Genomic DNA, 23,948 nt, shown 5'->3' on the forward strand with positions numbered 1-23,948 from the left:
AACCCTTTATTTATTTATTTATTTTTTGATGTGGCACCCCAAGATTTACTGTGGCCTCATCTGGCCACCCCTATTAAAGTTTTCTGGGGGCGCCACTGCCTTCCCAGTGCTTTTGTCGGGAATAAGAGTGGATTTATCAAAGGACTCCCTCTTATATGCCTTCTCATTCTTTATGCACGTTGCAGTCAGGACTTAATCATAAATAATGGAAATAGGCTATATATGAACGCTCCTAATGCCATATCACAAACTGGGACAGGTTTTTATATTTTATTCATTTAATTAATTTGAATAAATTAGCATAAATAACCTGTTATATTTCATAAGAAATGTGGGAAACTGATGATGTAGGCCTATTACTGAATAAGTTTGGCAATATTTATCGGGAAGACGAGAATCGTTTCTTCAGAAAGGATTCTATTTTACCAGTGAAATCTGATTACCAAACAAGATTTTCTTTTAAGTGAATGAATGGTATTTTGAATGAGCTATGCACTTTTTTTTTTTTTTTTGTTTAATATTGCTATACAATAGGCTATATAGGCTAGTTAGGAACACTTGTTTAATTACATGCATGTGTTAATGGCATGTATTTCTGATTTGTTGTAGCCTAGTTGTTAAAATCTGAAATTATCATCATTTGACAACAGACTGCTGAGGGCAGTAGGCCTGGCTATATGCATTAATTATTTTTCGAAGTAGCCTACCTCTGCCTCAAAGTAGTGACATAATCACCGCTGTAACTTGAATAATCAAATGGAATTAGATTTGGAACCAGAAACGTGAAATTCCTTACGATTCTTTTGAACTCCAGAGGCTTTACCTGTTACTGTGACGTAGACCACGGGGCGGGACACGCGGGAGTTGACTGTAGCCTCTGTTGCCTAGATATTATTGAGCGGCTGGAAAGAGAATTCACGCTTTTGGTTTTCTTTCTTAGGTTTAAATATTTGGCTTTCTGTTGTGTTTGTTTTTGAAATCTCACACTGGACATATTCAGATATCATTTACTCGGACAGGAATATTGGATGCATGGCCATACGGGAAAACTGAATTTGTGTTCAGCATGGGCTGGAGGATTTGAACTCCATACTACAAGGGCTTCTTCTTCAAGCTCCTGACAGCGAATGCAGCCTATTACACATTGGATTCAACTTCGAGAAAGTTTAACATTTTCTCGGAAGCAATCAAATTTAGTTTCTACCTATATTGTGGGATGCGCGAATTGTGCTGGAGAATATTTCGAGACTCAAAGAAAGACACCGTCGCGGACGTTTTGAATTTCTGTTCTGTTGTCAAATACAAGAATATGCTGACTTTAAATTAATTTAGCAAAAAATAAGCATCTATATTTCATATCTTAACTATTTAATCCCCTTGAAATCTGCGAAGCCAAATCAAAAAATTTTGGTATAATGACCTGGAGCTGAAACTGGATATAAAGGACTGTCTTTGAACGTGTAGAAGAGCGGTTCGGGTTGTCGGAATATGAAGTCAGTTACCGGTCTGTTTGTTGTAAGTGTGTTGCTGTGTTCAACGATCTTGTCCTGGAGTGCGACTGTCAGCAGCTATGGAGGTGAGTTCGGATCAGCTGATGAAAAATAATAATAGAATGTCATCATTAGAATGACAGGTTTCAGTGAAATGTTCGAAACACAGAGTAGCATTACTCAAATCAAATCTGGTGTAAAAAGTCAAATAAGCACAAAAGTGTTTTTATTTATTTATTTATTTATTTTACACTTTTGGTGTGTGAACTTTGAAACAACGAAAAGTGTCATCTTTATAGAAACATCTTTAGTGTTTCTATGTAGGCTACTTTTCCTTCGAAGAGTCATACAGAGTATGATTCACGTATAATAGATAGATAGCTAGATAGATAGATAGATAGATAGATAGATAGATAGATAGATAGATACCTTGTGCAGCCAGACAATAATAACAATATACAGTATGCAGAAGTATCACATGTATGCTATATGAGATGAGCAGCCTACATCATAAGATAGAAACGTAATTTACTCAATGATCACATTATATAGCCTACAGCAAATATTACATATACGAATATGTAATATGTTAATACAATGTTGAAAATGCCTAATTTCAAATGAGAAATACATTTGTATAGATTTGAATGTGTGTGTGAGACAACATTCCTGGGTGCAGTCTTGTTTCCTCCAACTTTGTTTTTCACATTTGTAAATGTGAATGATGTGTTTACATCCCTGTTTACCTTATTTCGCTGAGACTTTCTCAGCAGTGTAGTTCGCTCCTCGTGCATGTAAGTCAGACATGTATATGTTGACCACCATGAAACAGCAGTTGACAGTTTGGGGCAGACTGGATAATGCATACTAGACAGTGAAATTATGTGAAAAATCACTCCGAAGGACAGAAGAAGATTTATTTAAAAAGACCACAGCAACTTGATCATCCCTCCTCACCTGTGTACTGTTTAAACAGACACTGTAGTGCACTAACTGGCACATTTTAATGACACTAAACTCTCAGCCACACAGTATTGCATTAAGCATATTCTTTCCAAAGTTATTTCTGCCAGTTTAATGCCATATAAGTGTTCAGTTGTGCTGTTGTACTGAATATTCACACATCACTGGTCAATAATGCCGTGAAAGCAGGAAAACCTGAATTATGTTATACTAAATATCAGAAACATCTTTTCACCAATTAAATTACAGCACTGTTGTATGAAATGTATTATACAGTGGGACCTGCACTGAAAATATTTTTATCTGAGCAGACTGCAGTCTTTTATTTGTTTGGCTACTGTAGAGAGAGATTGATATGGGAGGCCGTGATCTGATCATAATACTTAGCTTTATTTCTGTAATTTTCAAAATGTGTTATACAGTACTCCAGTGCAGTCCATGTGTGTCTGGCTTCACTGCCTGAGTGTGTGAAGAAAAATCCTTGGCTCATATGGGTACTCTTAAGTAGTGTTGTTTCTAAGACTGCTCACCTGAAAATGATTAGGAGCTGAAAAACAGTGGTCACCATTTCACACATTAATGTTGCATTGTGAGGCCTGACTAAATCAAAATCTCCTGTTTTGGAAACAAGCTTTAGACAGTGATGGACAATTTGTAGAATTCAGGATTTCCATTTTAACATTCAGGGCTGGTTGTTAGGTGGAGTGGAATAAGCATATTCATGTTGGCTTCATGTCTCATAGAGTCTCAAAACAAACATCAGAACAAAGTAGTTTGAAATATAAAATCGAATGCAATAGGAAACATGGAGAAGCAGCAGAAATAAATAAAAGAAATGTAAAAGTAGACAGGTTTAAAGGGATACTCCATCCCAAAATGAAAATTTTGTCATTAATCACTTACCCCCATGTCGTTCCAAACCCGTAAAAGTTTTGTTTGTCTTCTGAACGGAATTTAAGATCTTTTGGATGAAAATAGCACCATTGCACCATTTTGGAGAACATCCGCTGAACGCAAGCGGCGTATGCTCTTCTGTGTCAGCCACACTGCACGGATACACTGTTTTTGTTCAAATCAAAGCGTAAATACACACAGAAAACATATTCTTGTGTTGCGGCTGACACAGAATAGCATACGCAGTTTGCATTCAGTGAATGTTCTCCAAAATGGCACTACGGTGATGCAGAGAGACAGAGCAGACACATTGTTAAATAAAGCCGCTGAACGCAAGCAGTGTACGCTATTCGTTGTCAGCCGCGACACAATAATTTTTGGATTGAATCACTTATTTTTGTTTTATTATTGTGAAATTGTATTTTATTCTTTTCTTGAAATTGAGATTGCAATTTACTTTGCAGTCAATGGGACAGTCACAAGCCTCCTGGTTTTCATCCAAAATATCTTAAATTGTGTTCCGAAGAAGAACAAAGCTTTTACAGGTTTGGAACGACATGGGGGTAAGTGATTAATGACAAAATTTTCATTTTGGGGTGGAGTAGCCCTTTAATAAGGTGAATCTTGTGCCTTGGTTTCGGATATTTCACTTCCACCTACACATGGTCATAACTTTTGCATTCTTCTCACAGCTCACTCCTACAGTGTTATATGGTCTCCTGTGCATCAGCAGAAAACCTCATAGACGTTTTGTGCATTCCTAACAAAGAGGCAATAGGCTTTCTGTGTTAAATGCCATAGCTAACGTAAGCAGACTGATGAGAGCTGTATTAATTTTCATGGCATAACAATTTAAGTTTTGTGCTAAGAATTTGTAATAGGAGGATGCATAGTGCAGTTTTTGTGCCCAGCATTTTACCAAATTCTTGACTTTTTGCTTAGTCCTGAGTCCTGCATAAACAAACCAAATATTTTATCTGACACAAGGTGCACAGTTTATCTGATCCTATTGTTGTGACTCATGAACATCTATTTTGCTGATGTTAATGTTTTATAGCTGTTTGAGAAGGGGCTTTCTTGGGAATTCCTCTGATTTCATTTAATGTCTTTGAAACACTTTAAAGTGAAGTGTTTATTAGATTATCTTTTTTTCTAGGGTATGTTCACGCAAACTTAATATAATGAAAACAGAAAAGCAGGCTAACAGTACACAAGGTCTAATGAAGGTCCTTCCAGGCATTGAAGGGTAAGACCAGCGTGGCAGACAGCCTGGGTCAAATGCCAAAGGTCACGCTGCTTTTGTGAATAGGTTGTCTAGTCTGTTTAGGGATATGTTTTTTTCTTAAGCTGTCTTGTCATTTTCTTACTCTGTTTCTTAGTTTATTTAATCCATGTTACAATGGCCAGTTGATACTATTTGAAGTGTTTTGATGACATTATCTATATTAAACCATCATTTACAGACAAAGCATTATGAAATAGTTTACCTTGTGCTTTGTGATACACAGCTGCTGTCAGTTGGCTGCCTGCTTCATCTTTCAACAAATTTTCTTTGCAAACTCTCCATTACACTGTGCCTCGCAAAACAGTCAGCCATGTAACTGAACACCAGTGGGCGGGGCCTGTGGTGCGATGATGTGACGAAGGCAGTCATATGCAAATGTATTTGCACATGTGATGTCACAAATCCAACAATATTCAAACAAGCTGTTTTGGAGCTTGGTTAAATAAATGCTTTGTTTATAATGATGAGGACCTTTTAAGCCATGAGACAAATATGATTACTCATGTCATGACCCCTTAAAGAAATATATTGTGTTTTAGACAATGGAACACACTTATGGACAATGGAACACACTCCATATGCTTTACTAATGGAGACAATGGGAGAATCAGTACCTGTAAGGCCGAAGAAGCAGAAAAGGTCTAAGTCAAGAAGAAAGAAAGACTGACATTACATTACATTTATATTTAGTCATTTAGCAGATGCTTTTATCTTTTTTTTTACTAAAATATATGACGCATATACATCCTACATAAAGGCTCACACCCATAAGACACACACCATAGTACTTCTAATCCATCAGTGCTCAAGCTTAACAATCAGATTAACTTTCTGGTAATAAAGCATTTTGTGTGGCAGGAGGATCGTAGTAGATCCATATGTCCTGATATAGTAGAATTACAAAGGCAGATGTTTCTGTCACCCTCTGTCCTCTGGCACACATACCCGGACAACTGACCCAGTAGAGAATGAATGGACAGTAATGCAATGTCTTGACTCACCGGCTCAGTGCTCAAAAAAACCTTTAAGTTTACCAGAATTTTGCCAAGTAGGACATAGTATTAAATATAAATCCTTGTTGGTCCTAGAACAACATTGCTATGAACCAATTAGAAGAACATCCTGCTTGGCAAAATAACAGTTACCATCTTTTGAAGTCATTTGTCTACTCTGTTTTATGATGCAGCACAGGTGATTGCTTAATAATTTATAGCCTATAATAAAGTTGTTCAAATTGTTCCAGATGTGATAACTGATTTCAACAGCCAAAGGCAATGCAAAAATGCAGCTACTGGGTGTTTATATTAGCAGACCTTTCTGTATGCCACACCTGGAGATGTAATGTCCTGTTTCTGTGGTGGAGTGTGGCATACAATATAACATGCTGACACTGGGGGAGGTGTGACAGTCCCTACTGTGGCAACCCTTGCTAGAAGAGCTGAGTAAAGACTGCTGCACCCTCAATAAAACTCACACGGCAGGGTGGTAGGAAACACCTCTCTGTGTCTCATTAAATGTTTCATGCGCTTATTTTAATGAGTGTCTATCTGTTTTCCTCAGCCTGGATCTGTCTGGTAAAAAGGTTTGTATGTTTCTGTGTGTTGCAGTCTGGTGTTATAGTATTTACAGACAATAACTAGCATTCTTATAGGGTAATTTGGTGCTCATGTATGAATTTCTTTGTTCTCCTCAACATAAAAGAAGATATTTTGAAGAATATTCGTAACCACCAGAAGGTTTCTGGTCCCTGTTGACTCCAATAGGGTGTTTTTTTTTTTTTTTCATACTATGGAAGTCATGGGGGCACAGAAACTGTTTGGTTACCAGTATTGTTCCAAATATATACGTTTTCATTCAACAGCAGAAGGAAACTCATACAAGTTTAGAACAACAACAACATAACTTTAATTTTTGGGTGAACTATTCCTCCAAAGCAGCCTAATATACAGCTGCTGTTGCCATTTGTGCCAAAAATGTAAATTAAACATTAGAAAGAAAATCACTCACTGTTCTTGACCGAATCGTTTTTGTAAAATTATGTATATTGAATCTATACAGTGAAGTCTATTTTATTTGTAGTCTATTTATTTTATACAATATAATATTTCTTATTCAGTGCTTTAAGTGTTTGTAGGTCAATTTCTTTGTTCTGTTGTAATTCATCACTGTTTACTTGTCTTCAGTAAGTTTGTTTTTAGGTAGGCTAGTATTTGTATTATTTTATTTTTTTGAGATATGGAAATTGGTAAAAAGAATTATGAAATTGCAATGCATAAAAATTTTGGATCAGATAAAAATACTATTTTAAGCTATATCTTATATATATATATATATATATATATATATATATATATATATATATATATATATATATATATATATATATATATCATTATTGTGATGGGAGCCCTGCAGTAAGTCATAGCCCCAGGGCCCAGTGAGTTCTTAATGCGGCCCTGGATGGCACATGATGACAGCTCAAGGAATATGTGTGTATTGATTTGTTCTTAGATATTATTGCGTTAGTTCTGAATGTCAACCTTTGCTTTTTATTTGTTTCAGTTAATTTAAGTTTTATTTGTTTAGAGTTTTTTTGTATAGAAATTTTTGCGATGCAAATTTTTGGAAAGTTAATTTTCTACAATATTTAGTAGTAGCTTATCAGTGGTGACTGTCAGTTTATGTGTATACGGCAGAAATGTTCAGAAAAATCAATAAAAGACGTAAACAAACAGACGATTAACACTATTTACAGCAATTATGCAATCAAACTTAGAGCAAAATGTGGTAGTTCTGTATGTTGCCTCTGGGTTAGCATCATCTGAGGTCCTCTGAGGGGTTGGCATCATCTCTTCTCAGGTGTTTCTGGATCCAGACTGGAGCTTGTGTAAATCCTAGTTACCACGGGATGTAAATCCCGTGGCAAAAAACAGAGAAACAAATACAGACATAATTAGCGTAGCTGCTGTTCCAGCCAAGTAAAATTAATTAGTTTAACCCAAGTTAAAGAATAATAATGCGCATTTGATCAGATATAACTGCAGTCCAAAATTATGAGATGCATTATTTGAATGCTTGGCCAAAGAGGTGTGTTTTTAATCTAGATTTAAACAGAGGAAGGTGTGTCTGAACCCCGAACATTATCAGGAAGGCTATTCCAGAGTTTGGGAGCCAAATGCGAAAAAGCTCTACCTCCTTTAGTGGACTTTGCTATCCTAGGTACTATCAAAAGTCCAGCGTTTTGTGACCTTAGGGAGCGTAATGGCTTGTAGCGTGGTAGAAGACTAGTTAGGTACGCAGGAGCTAAGCCATTAAGGGCCTTATAAGTAAGTAATAATATTTTGTAACTGATACGGAAATTTATAGGTAGCCAGTGCAGAGACTGTAAAATTGGGGTAATATGATCATATTTTCTTGACCTGGTAAGGACTCTAGCCACTGCATTTTGGACTACCTGTAGCTTGTTTATTGAGGATACAGGACAACCACCTAGAAGTGCATTATAATAGTCCAGTCTAGAGGTCATGAATGCATGAACTAGCTTTTCTGCATCAGGAACAGGTAACATGTTTCGTAGCTTGGCAATGTTTCTAAGATGGAAGAATGCTGTTTTTGTAACATGGGAAATATGATTTTCAAAAGACAAATTACTGTCTAATATAACACCCAGATTTTTGACAGTAGAGGAAGTAACAGTACATCTGTCTAATTGCAAATTGTAATCTACAAGATTCTGTGTAATCTTTTCTGGTCCAATAAGTAATATCTCTGTCTTATCTGAATTTAATAGGAGAAAATTATTGGTCATCCGATCTTTTACATTTTTAACACACTCTGTTAGCTTAGATAGTTTTGAAGTTTCACCTGGTCTTGTTGAGATATATAGTTGAGTATCATCAGCATAACAGTGGAAACTAATCCCGTATTTTCTAATGATATTACCAAGGGGCAACATGTATATTGAAAATAGCAGAGGACCTAGGACAGATCCTTGTGGCACTCCATATTTTACTGGTGATAAATGAGATGACTCCCCATTTAGATAAACAAAGTGGTAGCGATCGGACAGGTAGGATCTAAACCATCTTAAAGCCTGCCCTTGGATACCTGTATAGTTTTTGTAATCTATCTATGAGTATGTCATGATCTATGATGTCGAACGCAGCACTAAGATCAAGTAAAACTAGCAATGAGATGCAGCCTTGGTCTGATGCAAGAAGCAAGTCATTTGTAATTTTAACAAGTGCAGTTTCTGTGCTTTTAGTTTGTTTGATGCACTCTCTGGCATACCATTACTTTTTTTTTTCAACCTCCATTCATTCTTTAGTCATGCACTCACTACTAATAGGTAAAGTGTTTTTTTTTTCCAAAGCCTATCAGACTTTGCCATCTTCGCCCCCCTCCCGTTTCTACTATAGACAGCAATCAATCATACTTCAATTCATGCAACGTGTTGGTGAGAAGTGTGCTATCACTAGGTCTTGGTAAAACAGTCTATGGTAAAAGGCATATTATGCCAGTGCTTCCTGCACTGCTTTTTTAGTGGTGCTGCTGCTGAATCTACATTCTTACCACAATTCATATCTTACCCACTTTCACAGTCTGAATTGAATGTGATGAGATAAAAAAAATTTAAAAAATGGCAAGAAAACATGTTTTTCTGTTTTAAGACGTAAGTCTTCGCAGACTGAACTTCATGAACAAATAATACAAATAAACATACATGTATACATAATAAACAATTTCTTTAATAAAACAGGTAGTTTCGGTTATTGTTTATGATTGGCTGAGCCATGTTTGAAGCTGTTGTAAAATGCTATAAACACACACCTTTAACTTCATTACATCTGTTTAGAGTGGTCCAGGTACTTATTTGCCTATGGTTTCATTGAGCTTTTCCTATGGGATTTTATAATGAGGTTTTTCAATTTATGAGCATAATGAAGCCTGTGGTAATCATGAATTAATGATTCTTTGGTGTTTTGAAATTAATAATACTTTGAGGGTGAATTAGTCTTCCTGTTTAGGATGTTGCTTGGCAACCATTGTATTAAACATTGTTGAAGAACTACACCACTTAATGTAATGTAAATCGATAATCAGATGATCTGACATTTTTGCCTGGTGGATATTAAAAAATACCATAGTCTTACACTAAAGGTGGGACCACCTAGATCACCCTGGTAACCATATCACAACACTTACAACAACTCAGAACCCCTTAGCACCCACAAAATAATGCTGCGATAAATATAACTTGCATTTTATTTTGAAATTGTACATTTCCAGATAATTAAATTTAATTTAAATTTCATCTCTCTCTCTCTCTCTCTCTCTCTCTCTCTCTCTCTCTCTCGCACTTGCTGTATCATTGGTTCTTTCTCTCATTCTGCTTGTTTGAGGCGGTGTTGTTTTCATGCTCCAAGCATGACTGTGCCAGCAAGGAAACCCATTCAAACCCTTAATGGCAGGATGCAGCCTTGAGAGGACAAAGGACAACTGGAGTTCTCTCTACATACATGCACACACACATACACACAAACATGACCCTTCCCGTTTCAATCAGAAAAGGCCTGACTAATGGAAATCACTGATTGTGCTGTAGAGGTGAAGGTGGAGGATGTAAAACCCATGTCTTGGTAGGTCCATTGGAGGTGCTAATTAAAACAGGATGACTTCTGAAATACTAAGGAAGGTTAAGTTGTCAGTTGGTTTTTCCTTACTGGTCTCGTTGCAGGTTGCCTGTTTATGCTGATCTAGGATCAGCCCTTCTGACCCTGAGTCTGAGATGTGATCAGTGTGCAAAGAAAACCACTAAAGACTCCCTGTCGTGGCCATATGGGGAGAAGTGGATTCTGGGAAGTTCAGACACAGCCTGAGCTTCTGTGCAGTAGAAATAGGAAAAAGATGCAGAATGATTTTTTGCATATGTTTCGGATGGCTGTGCAACAAACTAAAAGGTTGTAAAAGTGTCTCTTTCGAGTGAGCAGAAACAAACCTTAGATAAAGAAATGATTTTGATGTATGTCTCTGTGGAGAGATTCTTTCACAAATTGAAATGATTTGGAATGAAGCCATGCAGGGCAAGGAAAGAGTGTTGCAGAAAGCAGAGTGTGTATGTGTTTCCTGCTCCCTCTGTTTCTCTTTCCTCCCTCTGGTGCTTGTGCGGCTGCTCCTCTGGTTTTGGTAAAAGCAACATGGTAGAAAATCATTATTGCCTTGTTCCATTATGGTAATTCAAGTGAAACGTAAAAGGGTTTCTGAGTCGGGCATGATCGAGAGATGCATGAAATGAGGATGAAACTCTAAAAGCGCACACATCCTTTGATCTCATACTTTGACTTTACTGAGGGAAAATATTAGCCAGGCTGAAAGCTTTGTGATATGATGAGAGAGACTGGAGTAAAATAACAGATAGAGAAAGTAATGGAGGGATGAGGCAGATAAGTGTAACGGAGAGGAACGAGAGTGTCACCAGATGAGACCTTAAAGGGGTCATATGACGTTGCTAAAAAATAACATTATTCTGTGTAAAAAAACCCACATTGTTTTCTGCATTCTGTTTTACCTCTATGACCCATCTTTCTGAAACTTGTCGATTTTAACAAAGCTCATCATTCTGAAAAGCAAGGTGTGCTCTGATTGGACAGCTATCCAGTGCATTGTGATTGGCCGAATACCTCAAGTATGTGATGGAAATGTTACGCACCTTACCATACTGTGATGCGGTTTCCCGGTGCGACAAGACAAAAACAATAAAACATATTATAAATGAGGCATTTGTCGTATCCATTGGGGACATAATTACTGAATTTAATGACTTATACTGTCTACACTGTAAATAAAACTTAACCACTGATTTAAAGTTTTGTCCTCTTTTGGAAGACCAAACAAAGTAGTTTTGCTTACACAACGAAACACAGTGTCTCCACGACATGGCGGCAGCAGCAATAATCCTACCAACGAGAATCAAAGTTAAGCCTTCTTTCTTTGCATGTACATTTGGGCAGCGTTATGCAAATCTTCCCACACATTGATGTAGACATGTGGGAGCATGTTTAAATGAGGCGTTTTAGGAGGGCATGGACCAGTCTTAACTTTTATAAAGAATATCTCTTCAGGTTTGAGACTTTAGCTCCAAGCACTCCAAACAGAAAGGAAAACTTGAAATCGCATCATATGACCCCTTTAACCTGTCAAGAACATGTTTCACCCCAAATTAAAAATGATAGAATCAAGAAATTATATTTTGCTGAAACAAAATTATGGCTATTTATAAGACCATTACATATTTTTGTATTGTGACTGTTTATAATTAAGCATTTTTTTTTTTTCAATTTTTTTTTTTTTTTTTACAATTCTCTTTACCATGATGCAAAACCATATTATTCTCGTTAATGTGAATTACTGTAATTTGAAAAGAAAATTTGAATAAAATATTTATTTGTATTTATTTTTCATATACCTTTTGTTTTTAATTAATGTTTTTACTGAGTTCTACTGTACAATCAAACATTTGGGGTCAGTTTTTTTTTTTAATTGATCAGAAGTAACAGTAAATATTTTTACACTGGGAAAAGCTTTGCCATCAAAGTAATAAATTATATTTTAGAATATATTACAATAATAATAGTAATGAAATAATAATAGTTCACAGTATGACTGTATTTTAAATCAAATAAATGCAGTCTTGGTGAGAATAAAAATCTTTTCTTTCAAAAACATTTAAAAATCTTACTTAACCCAATCTTTTGAAAGGTTGTGGGTGAGGGTAATTTTGATTTTATGTAGGTCACTATTTAATGCATTGGTGTCCTGGCTACAGTTTAACGTTCTTACTGATTCATTGGAACTTCAGCTTGTCTATTTTTTTACTGAACTGTGAATGACTCACCATAAACCACCTGTTACACATTTCTTCTCCTCCTGCCTTTTGATGACAGGAAATGCAACATGTTCTTTTACAACTAGAAGAGTTGCTTTAGATTGCACCTACTAGCTATGCCTATGAGCTGTTCATAGTTCACAGCACATTGCACAAAACTATTTGTACGCATTGACTAAAGATATTATGGATGGTATCAGGCTCTATAAAATATGTCTTTAATAGGACATCTGAGACAAAAGATCAGATATAAGCAGCATTGCAAAAACTAAGGGCAAATTAGTGTGAAAGCACAAAAAAAGCTCTAATGGGAGTGAAAATTTCTGCAGGTGATTTACTGACAATGCGCAAATGAAAGAACACAGATGTAGTTAGATAATTTCCTTAATGACCAACACAGTCTACCAAGAGTAGCACAAATTAGTGTCTGCTTTAAGACGTGCTTTTTTGGAGTGTGAAATAACGGTGCAAATGCCAGTAATTTGACGAGCACAAACATTAGTAAATTTATTTTAATACTCTTCTCCCATAAATTTTGCATCTGAAAGGGAAACTCTTACAAATGCACATTCAATAAGGTCAAGCACAAAAAAAAAAAAAAAACCTGTGTCCAGGCCCTTTCAGCACTAATTCTTCACTGTGCGTTTTTAGTAAATCCCGATAGCACTATTTTAACACCAAATGACGGTTGGCGCTGGCACAAGCTGTTAGTAAATCTGGCCCTAAGTCTTAGTTGTAAATTGTTTTTGTTAGACCTCTTTTCTTCTTTGTAAAAAGAAACCAGTGGTTTACTTGACCTGTTTCTCTTGTCAACCTCCCTTTAATCTGAGACATTTAAGTTGAAGCTTAGTTGAACCAAATGGAGAATTATGCGTAGTGAGCAAAAATTGCATACTGAGTAGGTACTACAGGAATTAATAAAACAAGTGTTTAATAAAGTATGAATGTGTATTGCATGAATAAAATCAGGATGTACTATGTCAGCCATGCTGTCGATGAGATTTTTTCTAATTGCTTTTTGTCTACAGATTTATGAATACTGTGAACTGGGACATACAAGTCTTTTTACATATTGTTTTTCATCTATTATAGTATCAGAGCACACAAATATACTGTATTCAAAATGTTTTCCTCTATCAATGCTATACACATTTTAAAATATTTGAATATTCAGGAGTCTCTAATGAGTTGAACTGAAGTCTAAAACGTTTGTATAATATTATTAAAGTGAGTGACTCTCCTCATCGCTAATGACCTCATCACAATTCTAGGACATTAACTGACACAAAGTAACATTCGTTCAATAAACATTAAACCACATACTAATGGAGTGTAACCAGAATACACCATATGCACATAAGAGACAGAGGTCAATCGCACCAATTTATAAATATATAGCTTACAGATATATTATGGATCAGCTTACAGATCAACTTACAGATATATAGTGGGTGTCTATAAGCATGTGTGGTTTAGACTATGAAAAACTCAGTGTTGTTGTATAAACAGTGATGATGTCACTCTGAAGATTTACAGCAAGGAAAGTCTGAAATAAACCAGGTCAAATTTTGACTGTATCTTCTGTTATGACATTTAGTCAAACATTTTTAAATAGGGTGGTTTTATTTTAGCCACTAAAGTATATTTTTCATAGAGTTTTGACCATATATAGTGTTTGGGCTTGAGCTGCTCCCAAAGACTGAATGCAGACAATTGTGTTTGTTTTACATGTACGGTTTCAAAGGCTGTGATAATGGACACAGGCGGCTGTGTTTTACATCATTCTCTCTCTCTCTCATTAGTCTTGAGGGCTCTCAGTATAAGACGTAAAAGCTCATGTCCAGAGGTACCAGGCAACCATGCCTGACGACAGTCAGCTGAGATTTGTTTCTGTGCTTGTTTGTTTGTTTGTTATAAATATAGCCTGTAAAATATGGCACAGCTTGTTTACTTGAAAAAATTATGTTTTATTTGTTTACATCTGACCCACATGTTTGAGAAGGCGCAAACAAGCAACAATTTACACTAAAGTTTTTAAAAGAATTGTTTCATATTGTAGAAGAACACTTAATGCCTTGAAATAGGGGAGACTGTCGAATGAGACTATTGGAGTATACAGTATCTATATATCAATTACTATTTAGTAACGTTTTAAGTTAAAAGTCTGTTTTTGGACAAAAATGTGTATTGAACAAGGGGCGTGGCATTCTATTTAACCAAAAATTTCAACACCCATAATGCAATAACCAAATCTGATTTTGTTGCTGACCCGCTCTCAATATGACTGTCTATGAGCGGAGATACAATATATATATAAAAAAAAAAATTGTTTCGCCAAAAGTCCAGGCAATGTCCAAACAGGGCTCTAGACTAACTTTATGCACTGGTTGCACCAGCACAAAAGTTAGGTGTACCCAAATTTTCGACCGCACCACATTTTTACAAGTTAACTTTTTTTAAATCGCTGTCCACATAGACAATATTGACTTGTAGCCTAAATGATAAGCTAACAATCTGGTCAACATAATGTTCATTTGAAGCACAATTCTACAAAAAAGTAACTTACTGAAAAAGTTTTGGTGCTTAAAGTGCTTCACTGAGCTGAAATTTAAACTTAAAACATCTCAAGATAAATGATATAAAAATAAATTCTAAATTAAGTGTTTTAAGGGCTTCAAACTAAAGCTCAATTGCTCAATGTCTTGTGGAGTATACTCCATTGCAGTCACATGCCCCTCAGATGGCCAACTCCTGTAGTTTGGCCTTCTTGATCTTTGGCCTTGGCTAAACCAGCTGGCCACACTCTCTCTAGCAGCAAAATCTTCTAGACTTGCCCCCTCTACACTGATTCTTATCAGATCTTCCACTCTGTCTGAATGAAAGGATGGTCTAGTGTCTGATTTGAACAGCTAAACAGTCCCTAAACAGCTTATACTACTGTTTCAGCTATTAAAATAGTTCGGTTTTGTATGTAATAGCAAAGTTATTATATTTCGTTTTGTTTTTTTATTAAGTTAATTTAGAAAAATGTTAGGGAGAATTTTTTGTTTGTTAAATATAAGTTTTAGTTTTTTTTTTAAGTAATGACTAAGTGGCCAGCGGCAGACAGTGAGCCTATGTTTGATCAATTTAGCCTTCTCAAATAATCACGACTCGCCTAAAATAAAATCTATAGATATAAAACAGTTCAAGTATATAACAATGTTTAAACGTTAGACACAGATAAATGTGCGCTATATCCAACAGTTTGTGCGGAGACGCTTCAGGACATGGAGACGCCAGCGTGATCACATGATTGTGTGCTTCACAATATCAACAAAACGTTGCGGTTTCTGCCGTGTCATCTTTAACAGGAGTACAAAAATTAACCGACACTCAGTGAAAACATGCCTAAATGATAAATATATCTTTAGGCATGATGAATGGACATGATAAATATATCTATAGAAAGCTTTAAATGACTACTTAAAAAAAAACAAACAAATTGAAAACAAAAACTCTTTCATTATAATCATAACCCGTAAAGATGCACTTCTCTCTAAAGGCGCGTCTGAGGAGATGGCGAGTCAGCTCATCGTTTTGTGCTTCATAATTGTTTTACTTTTAATCTACAATTGGCAATTTAATCGCAGGTCCCATTATGACAACTGGCGCCATATAGAGTGAGCGAATGTCACAAAAGGTCAACATTTATTCATTGAACTGCATCTTTTGTTCTGAATAATAACATGGAGATTACCTGGAAATGTTTTCTTTATTTTAAATACCTATTTGTACTTAAAGGGCTTCTGTCTATGTTAAAAAATAAACATACTCTAAAAAATATTTACTGGAGTGAAAAATGTAACAACTAGCCCCAGTCTCCCTGTACACAGGTTTTCCATGTACATGTATGACAAAATAATATTATAGCCCTAAAGAGTTTATTCATCACGTCCTCCCTTTATGACACACACACACACACACACACACACACACACACAAACACAAACTACGGCAATGGCATTTTAAGGTAAAATTCAAGACATACTGTGAGAGAATGAGGCCTCATAGAAAAAGGGAGAGAGACAGGAAAAAGAGGGAGAGGTCAGATGTTGGTCCGTGGTTAATGCGTTTATTTCAACTATGTTTGTGCTGTCAGATGTGTGCCATTGTTTTGTCCAAGGACACTAACTGGAAAAGTCAGTGCACTGCTGATAAATTTAATCTCTGCTATTCTGCTGTTGAATGTGTGTGTGTGTTTGTTACACTGAAAGAACATCTATTCATTCTCCACAGTGATAGAGACACACACTGATGTGAAGTGATCACCCCTCAAGGGGTCATACAGAGAGAGAATAAGAGCAAAAAGAAAGACATGATGGAAGAAAGCAGGATCTAAACAGGATCACAGACACTTCATCATTTTAATAATCATTAATAATTAATGGATGAATAAATGAACACACATACTGCTTTTTCTAACCTCATAAGCAAATATTTTTGAACAGGGACTTTTAAATATGATTACTGCAGTATAACTGAAAAAAGTATGTCCCTTGGATTAGAGTGTGTGATAAAGGTTAATGCGACCTCCGCACAATGCCACAGTGTGAGTGTGTTTGTGCACCATTGTTAGTAGTGGAAGTGAGCCTTTAGCTTGACACTATCAGTGTGTGATAATGTGCAAACAGGAATGCAGCTAAAGTGTAAAAAATGACTGCTAAGGACATACACACACACACACACACACACACACACAGTAGAGACTACATTACAGCATTTCTAGGTCACTCTACAGTTTCGTCCATCCCTAAATGGGTCCATGTTGTTTTTGGTGTGAGTTGTATAGTCCTGGCTAAATAATTAACTTGGCTGAAGTGTTAAAGAGATAGCAAAAATGAAAATTCTGTGTTAATTTATTCACCATCATGTCATTAGAAACCCATAAGACTATTGTTTATCTTCAAATTAAGATATTTTAATGAAACTTTAGAGATTTCTGTCCACGCAACTAGAACTTGTCACGACACGCACACAAAAAGGTAGATCCAAATGCAGTGTTTAATGGGTAATCCAGAAATCATAAATCTAGCCAGGCAACGGTCAAAATCCAGGTAATCAGTCCAGAAACAAGAAACATAAACAACATCCAAGAAACACGAAAAAACCAGGGTGACATTCAACAAGGACTCCGTAACAATGACAGAACCAACCGGGGTATTTATACACAGGGAAATGACAATACTAACGGGGAATTGGCTGAGTGCAATGATTGATGACCAGGGACAGCTGAGTGCAATGAACAGTGATGAGTATCAACAAGACTGTGGGAAATGTAGTTCCTGAGGTGGGGTGATGATATGGGGAAGTGAGACCTCTAGCGGACACCCCGGGATACACAAACCAGACACTGTGACAGAACTTTGTTCAGTTCAAGACATCATAAAAGTAATCCATATGATTTGAGTGATTTCATCGTCTTCTGAAGAAACATGATCACTTTATATGATGACCGGTTTTAATTTACGCTTTTATTCATATATAAACATTGATCAACACACATACATAAAGCACATCAAATATGGTAAACAGTAACTCAAACGTGCTTGCTTGACGCCTAAGAAACCGTGAGGTTTGTCCCTGTGTGTCAAGCAAGTATGGTTGAGTTTGAGTTTACCATATTTACATTGATCAGTGTTTATAAATGAGTTACAATGTACTTTATAATGCATTAAAAGTTTTGGTTGCATGGACTTTTAATGTATGGACAAAAAGAATATTAAAATATCTTCATGTGTGTTTAGAAGATGAAAGAAGGTCTCATCCCTTTCCACTCTGGGGCATATTTTGAAATTCCACCCAAATTTGACATACCCAATTTGAAATGTTCACCCTACAAACATACAGTGGAAGAAATGTAAAATGTTGCTGTCAATGTACAGAAAAACCCTATATATTTAAAATATTAAATATTATAATAAAAAAATTGGAGCTTTTATATATTTGTGTCCTGTTTTTGAAAGTCTGGTGTTCAGGTTATGGGTGCTCTAGGGACCTGCTGATTATTTTGTGTGATTCCCCTAGGCGACAGAATATTAAAAAGATTTTTTCCTAAATCATCATCTAAACAGAATTTATTAAAATACATAACTGAAGGGAGGCAAACTGAGGAAAGGAAAGATGAGGAAAGATGAAATCCTTAGTTTTCAACACTTGCCTGATATCCTACATATCCATTTTCCTGAGAATGAGAGCTTACTTATGATATATGACTTGACTGTTTTGTGAAAAATATGAAACCCGGATGCGTGGCCATATTAGGGTTGGCCCGATAGACGATGCCATTGTCCTTTGCCGATGGTAGACATCACAATGTTGTTTATACAATGGAACGGCAGTACTTACCACACATTTTACAAGATTAGGTGTTTGTCAGTGGAGCTTAGGATCTGCAAATAATTTGCCATCATCCTCAGTCATTTCTTCTTCATTTCTTCTTCTTTTTCTTGTTGGTACCCATGGTAAATATGATCAAAGAAGGCTGTGAAAATAAATCTGAATTGTTAATCCTTTTGATCTTTTAGTTAAAAAAAAAATCCACAAAAATCTTACCTTTTATTGGAGAGTAAGAATTTAAAATGGGGGAAAATACCATTATGAAATACAGTGTTTTTCTGTAATACACATTGTACACAATTAATGGTACCCTTTCATTCAATACTTTTTGAAACCTCCATTTATCAAAATAACAGCTCTGCGTTTTCTCCTATAATGCCTGATGAGGTTAGAGAACACCTGACAAGAGATCAAAGGCCATTCCTTCATCCAGAATCACTCCAGACCCTTCAGATTCCCAGCTCCATGCTGGTGCTTCATCTCTGCAGTTCACCCCACTCCTTGTCTATAGGGTTCAGGTCTGGGAACTGGAATGGCCATAAGCAGAAGCTTGGTTTTGTGCCCAGTGACCCATTTTTGTGTTGTTTAAAAAAAAAACGTGACGTGACATACAGCCAAGTATGGTGACCCATACTCAGAATTCGTGCTCTGTATTTGACCCATCCAAAGTGCACACACACCCAGAGCACTGGGCAGCCATTTATGCTGTGGCACCCAGGGAGCAGTTGGGGGTTCGGTGCCTTGCTCAAGGGCACCTCAGTTGTGGAATTGCCGGCCCAAGACTCGAACCCACAACCTTAGGGTTAGGAGTCAAACTCTCTTACCACTAGGCCACAACTTCCCCTAGGCCACGACTTCCCCTTTTAAGGTTTGTTTTTGGATTATTGTCTGGTTGGAAGATCCAAACATGGCCCATTATAAGATTTCGAACAGAGTCAGTCACTTTTTGATTTTTTTATCTGTTGGTATTGATAGAATCAATATGCCATGTATCTAAACAAGATGTCCAGGACCTCCAGCAGAAATATAGGCCCACAGCATAAAAAATATAGCAGTAAATTTCATTGTACACAAGGGGTACTTTTTATCCCTGTGTTCACCAAACCCATCTTGAGTGTGATTTTTTTTAGTTACATCTGACCATAGAAGCCAGTCCTGTTTGAAGTTCCAGTCGTGTCTGGCAACAGAATATGCTGGGGATTGTTTTTGGAGGAGAGCATTTTCTTTTATTGATTTTTTTTTTCTTGAAACCCTCCCAAACAACATGTGGTGTAGGTGCTGTTTGATTTTTATTTTTTTTTTTAGCTTTTCTGACCTCGAGACTTAACTATCTTCTGCAATTCTCCAGCTGTGATCCTTGGAGAGTCTTTAACCGCTCAAACTCTCCTCTTCACCATGGATTAGGATGATATAGACACACGTCCTCTTCCAGGCAGATTTGTAACATTTTCTGTTGATTGGAAATTCTTAATTATTTAAATTTTTGTGGTAATGGGTGTTTTAAGTGCTCTAGCTCTTTTCTTAAAGTCACTTTCTAATTTGTGAAGCTCAGTTATCTTTGATTAAGGGAATTGGCCTTTGTTTTCCCTCCTATTTATATACCTGTGAAACAGGAAGCCATGGCTTGATATTTTCATGTTCATAATCACCCTGGTGTTCTCAAAATTGTAAATATGAATGGGACTATACTTCACAGATATTTTACTCATAAAAATTTCTAGGGGTACCAATAATTGTGTCCAATGTGTATTTGAGAAAAACATTTATTTAATAATGAGATTTCTCCCCATTTTCAATTGCTTTAGTTCAGTGAAAGGTTAGATTTTGTGAATTTAAAAAAAAAATAAAGGATCAAAAGGATTAATAATGTAGGCTTATTTTCATAGCCTTCTTTGATCATATTTACCAAGGGTACCAACAATTCTGACCATGTGTGTATGCTCCTGATGTGTGTTCATGGTGTGTGTGTGTGTGTGTGTGTGTGTGTGTGTGTGTGTGTGTGTGTGTGTGTGTGTGTGTGTGTGTGTGTGTGTGTGTGTGTGTGCACTTGGATGGGTGAAATGCAGAGCACAAATTCAGAGTATGGGTCACCATACTTGGCCACACGTCACTTCACATCACTTCACTTCATATTGGAGTTACTCGGATGTAAACAACAACATGGATTGCACGGTTAATGTACCACTGAAGACATTATTCTAGCTGCTAAATCATATAGAAAATTACTTACTGTAGTAAGCAGGAAAGGGTGCAATATTTTGACAAACTAAAGTTATTAGGTGGTAAACTGAGCTGGCTCATTTGGCTCCTAGAATACAATAACAATAATAATTACAGTGGCATTAACTAAATAGACAGTTGTGGCCTAATGGTTAGAGAGTTGGACAAAGGTCGCAGATTCAATTCCGGCAGGAGGAGTAGGTGGGGAAGTGAATGTACAGCGCTCTCTTTGCTCCGGGCTTTGGAGCAAATAACTGCCCACTGCTCCAGGTGTGTGTGTTCACTACTCAATGCTGTGTATGTACACTTGGATGGGTTAAATGCAGAGCACACATTCTGAGTACAGGGTAACCATACTTGCTAATGTCACAACTTTCACTTTCACGTCTTTCCTCAGATAGTTGTTTTGCACTCTTCTCCTTGATTTGTTATAACTTTTGGCAGTCTATAGTACTCCATATATTTTTTTCTGTTTGAGTTATTTGTTTAGTAAGTTTTTTTGCATTATTTTACTTATTTTAAGCAGCAATAATCAACTAATTTTGTGAGTTGGAAGAAAAACATTGCCATGCATCAATGGTACTAGGTTTAGCCTTGTTAATTTGTGCTGTTGTACATTCAAATGTTACTATCTTAAGAAACCTATGAATCCAAAATGTTTTTGCACCTGTGCGGAGTAAACCAGTTTTGTATTATTGTCTTCTTTGCAGCTGTAAAACCAGCAAACAGCATTCTCTTCTTTAATGAACTTATACAGGAGTAAGAAACGTCATTGAGAAGACATAAACCTGGATTAGACATGTAATCAATTTGAAGTAAAAATGACAAAACAGAATTCACACGAGTCCATAGGCTGACAACAATTGGACATTCCCAAAACGTGGAGAAAAGTACCTAATGATACAGTATTACAGATTTGGCAGTTAAAGGTCGATTGCAGTTTCATTTAAACCTCTTGTAAGGAGTTATGTATGCTCTATGGATGACTTTGAAGTGGATAAGATGATGAGCCAAGTTTTTAGAAGTTAAAATTAGGGTAGACCACACCCTCTCCCAGTCGACTGATAAGTCAAAATCTGTTAATTCATGATTCCATATACGTTTAATAGAAAGAGGCTTTGCAGTGTGATCATTACGTTTACTATATATTAAAGAAACAGATGGCTGACCAGAGGGTGGTGCGATCCAATCCCACATAGGATGAGAGGAAATGGGGGATGCCCAGGTAACTCCATAGGCCTTGAGAGCAGAGCGTAACTAAAAAAAGACTAAATATAATTGATGCTGGTAAACAAAACTTCTTAATTCTTGAAGTGAGCAGAGTCAATCTCAAAAGAATGATGCTTTCCTATGCCTCTGGCTTTCAACATCTACAAAAACAAACATTATATTACTCTTAGTCAAAAAAAAAAAAAAATTGATAACATGATGGAATTATGAACTTTACTTGCCTTAACCGTCTTTCCCTCTCTTCTGAAGAAGCTGAGAAAATAGCCTCCTCCTCACACAAGCAGTCTTCTGTGTCTTGAACTCCCGGCGCGGGCACAATGAAGACATCTCAACAAGTCTGAAATATTACATGCAAAACATAACTTTAACAATTATCACTTCATCGGTCTCAAAATAATTAGGCTAGATTTTATTACTTTCCTTTAGGAAACTACATTCAGTTTAACCGCGAAAAAGATGACAAATTAATATGTAAATATGTTAATAATTAATTAACACCTCAAAAATGTAAATATTTAAAAATCTTACGTAAATATGACATAAGACACTCACTGACGTTATATTAAAAGTAACAGTTACCTCTTCCGTTCAGTAAAAGAGGCCATTAAGACTAACTTATTTCTGATGCGAAACCATGTCCACGTATTTTTCAATAAAAGCTCTTTTCGAGAATATTTTCGCCTTCCATGAAGTCCCAAAATACTATCGGACTCAAACAATGAATGATGACTTTACATTTATAATCTTTACTTATCATAAACCGTCTTTCACTTGCTTCCATCTGAAGACGCTGAGAAAATGGCGGCTTCTTGCACTGGTGCTGTCTGATGTTAATGTGACGTTCTCTTTCAGGTACACGTTCCAAACCAAGTGCCACTGGGTTATAGCTCAGGACCAATTTTCAACCCAACATCCTCACCCAGCAATCTCAACCTAGCAGTTGGGTTGAAAAAACAACCCAGCATTGTTTACAGTGTATGTATATAGGTTGATATTATGGGCAAAAACCTTCACAAAATTAAGTGTTAAATTTGATGGGGGCCCGCAGAATGGGTTTGAAAAGACTTGAGGTTAATTCAGTGATGACGAATATATATATATATATATATATATATATATATATATATATATATATATATATATATATATATATATATATATATATATATATATATATATATATTTTTTTTTTTTTTTTTTTTTTTTTTTTTTTTTTTTTTTTGAGTGAGGTATCACTTTTAGTTGTGTCTGAAATTACATACTGAGTATGAAAACAATCCGTTGGAACTAGGTTAGTTCGTTTCTCATATCAATTCTAGTGTCTATTTAAGTTGAGTCTTGCCAGAGGATAATTCAATAACTGTTATAAAAATTGTGTACAAATTGTGTTTTTTTCAGCTGACAAATACATGAAGTCATAAACTTATGTTACACAAAAAGTGAAACTTAATATATGAGAAACTACACTTCAGTTATGTCACCTTCCTACAAACAAAATAGCCATGACCTCACTGTCATTAATCTTGTCATAAAGAGACTCTTGATGTAAACTGGTCTGTGTACACACACACACACACACACACACAAACTATTGTTTAAACCA

At 36.1% G+C, this 23,948-nt stretch overlaps 1 protein-coding gene across 1 annotated transcript in view; it reads left to right on the forward strand.

Moving 5' to 3' along the window:
* Positions 1 to 862: 862 nt before the first annotated feature.
* The window catches only part of LOC122145793 (semaphorin-5B-like), a 124,243-nt gene continuing 101,157 nt past the window's right edge, over positions 863 to 23,948 (forward strand). Inside the window, exon 1 of the mRNA XM_042761386.1 lies at positions 863 to 1,576. Coding sequence (XP_042617320.1) covers positions 1,489 to 1,576 — 88 coding nt within the window. The 5' untranslated portion in view covers positions 863 to 1,488. The remainder of the gene's footprint in view (positions 1,577 to 23,948) is intronic.

This window comes from Cyprinus carpio, chromosome A7 (assembly GCF_018340385.1).
Source record: "Cyprinus carpio isolate SPL01 chromosome A7, ASM1834038v1, whole genome shotgun sequence".
Taxonomy (NCBI): Eukaryota; Metazoa; Chordata; class Actinopteri; order Cypriniformes; family Cyprinidae; genus Cyprinus; species Cyprinus carpio.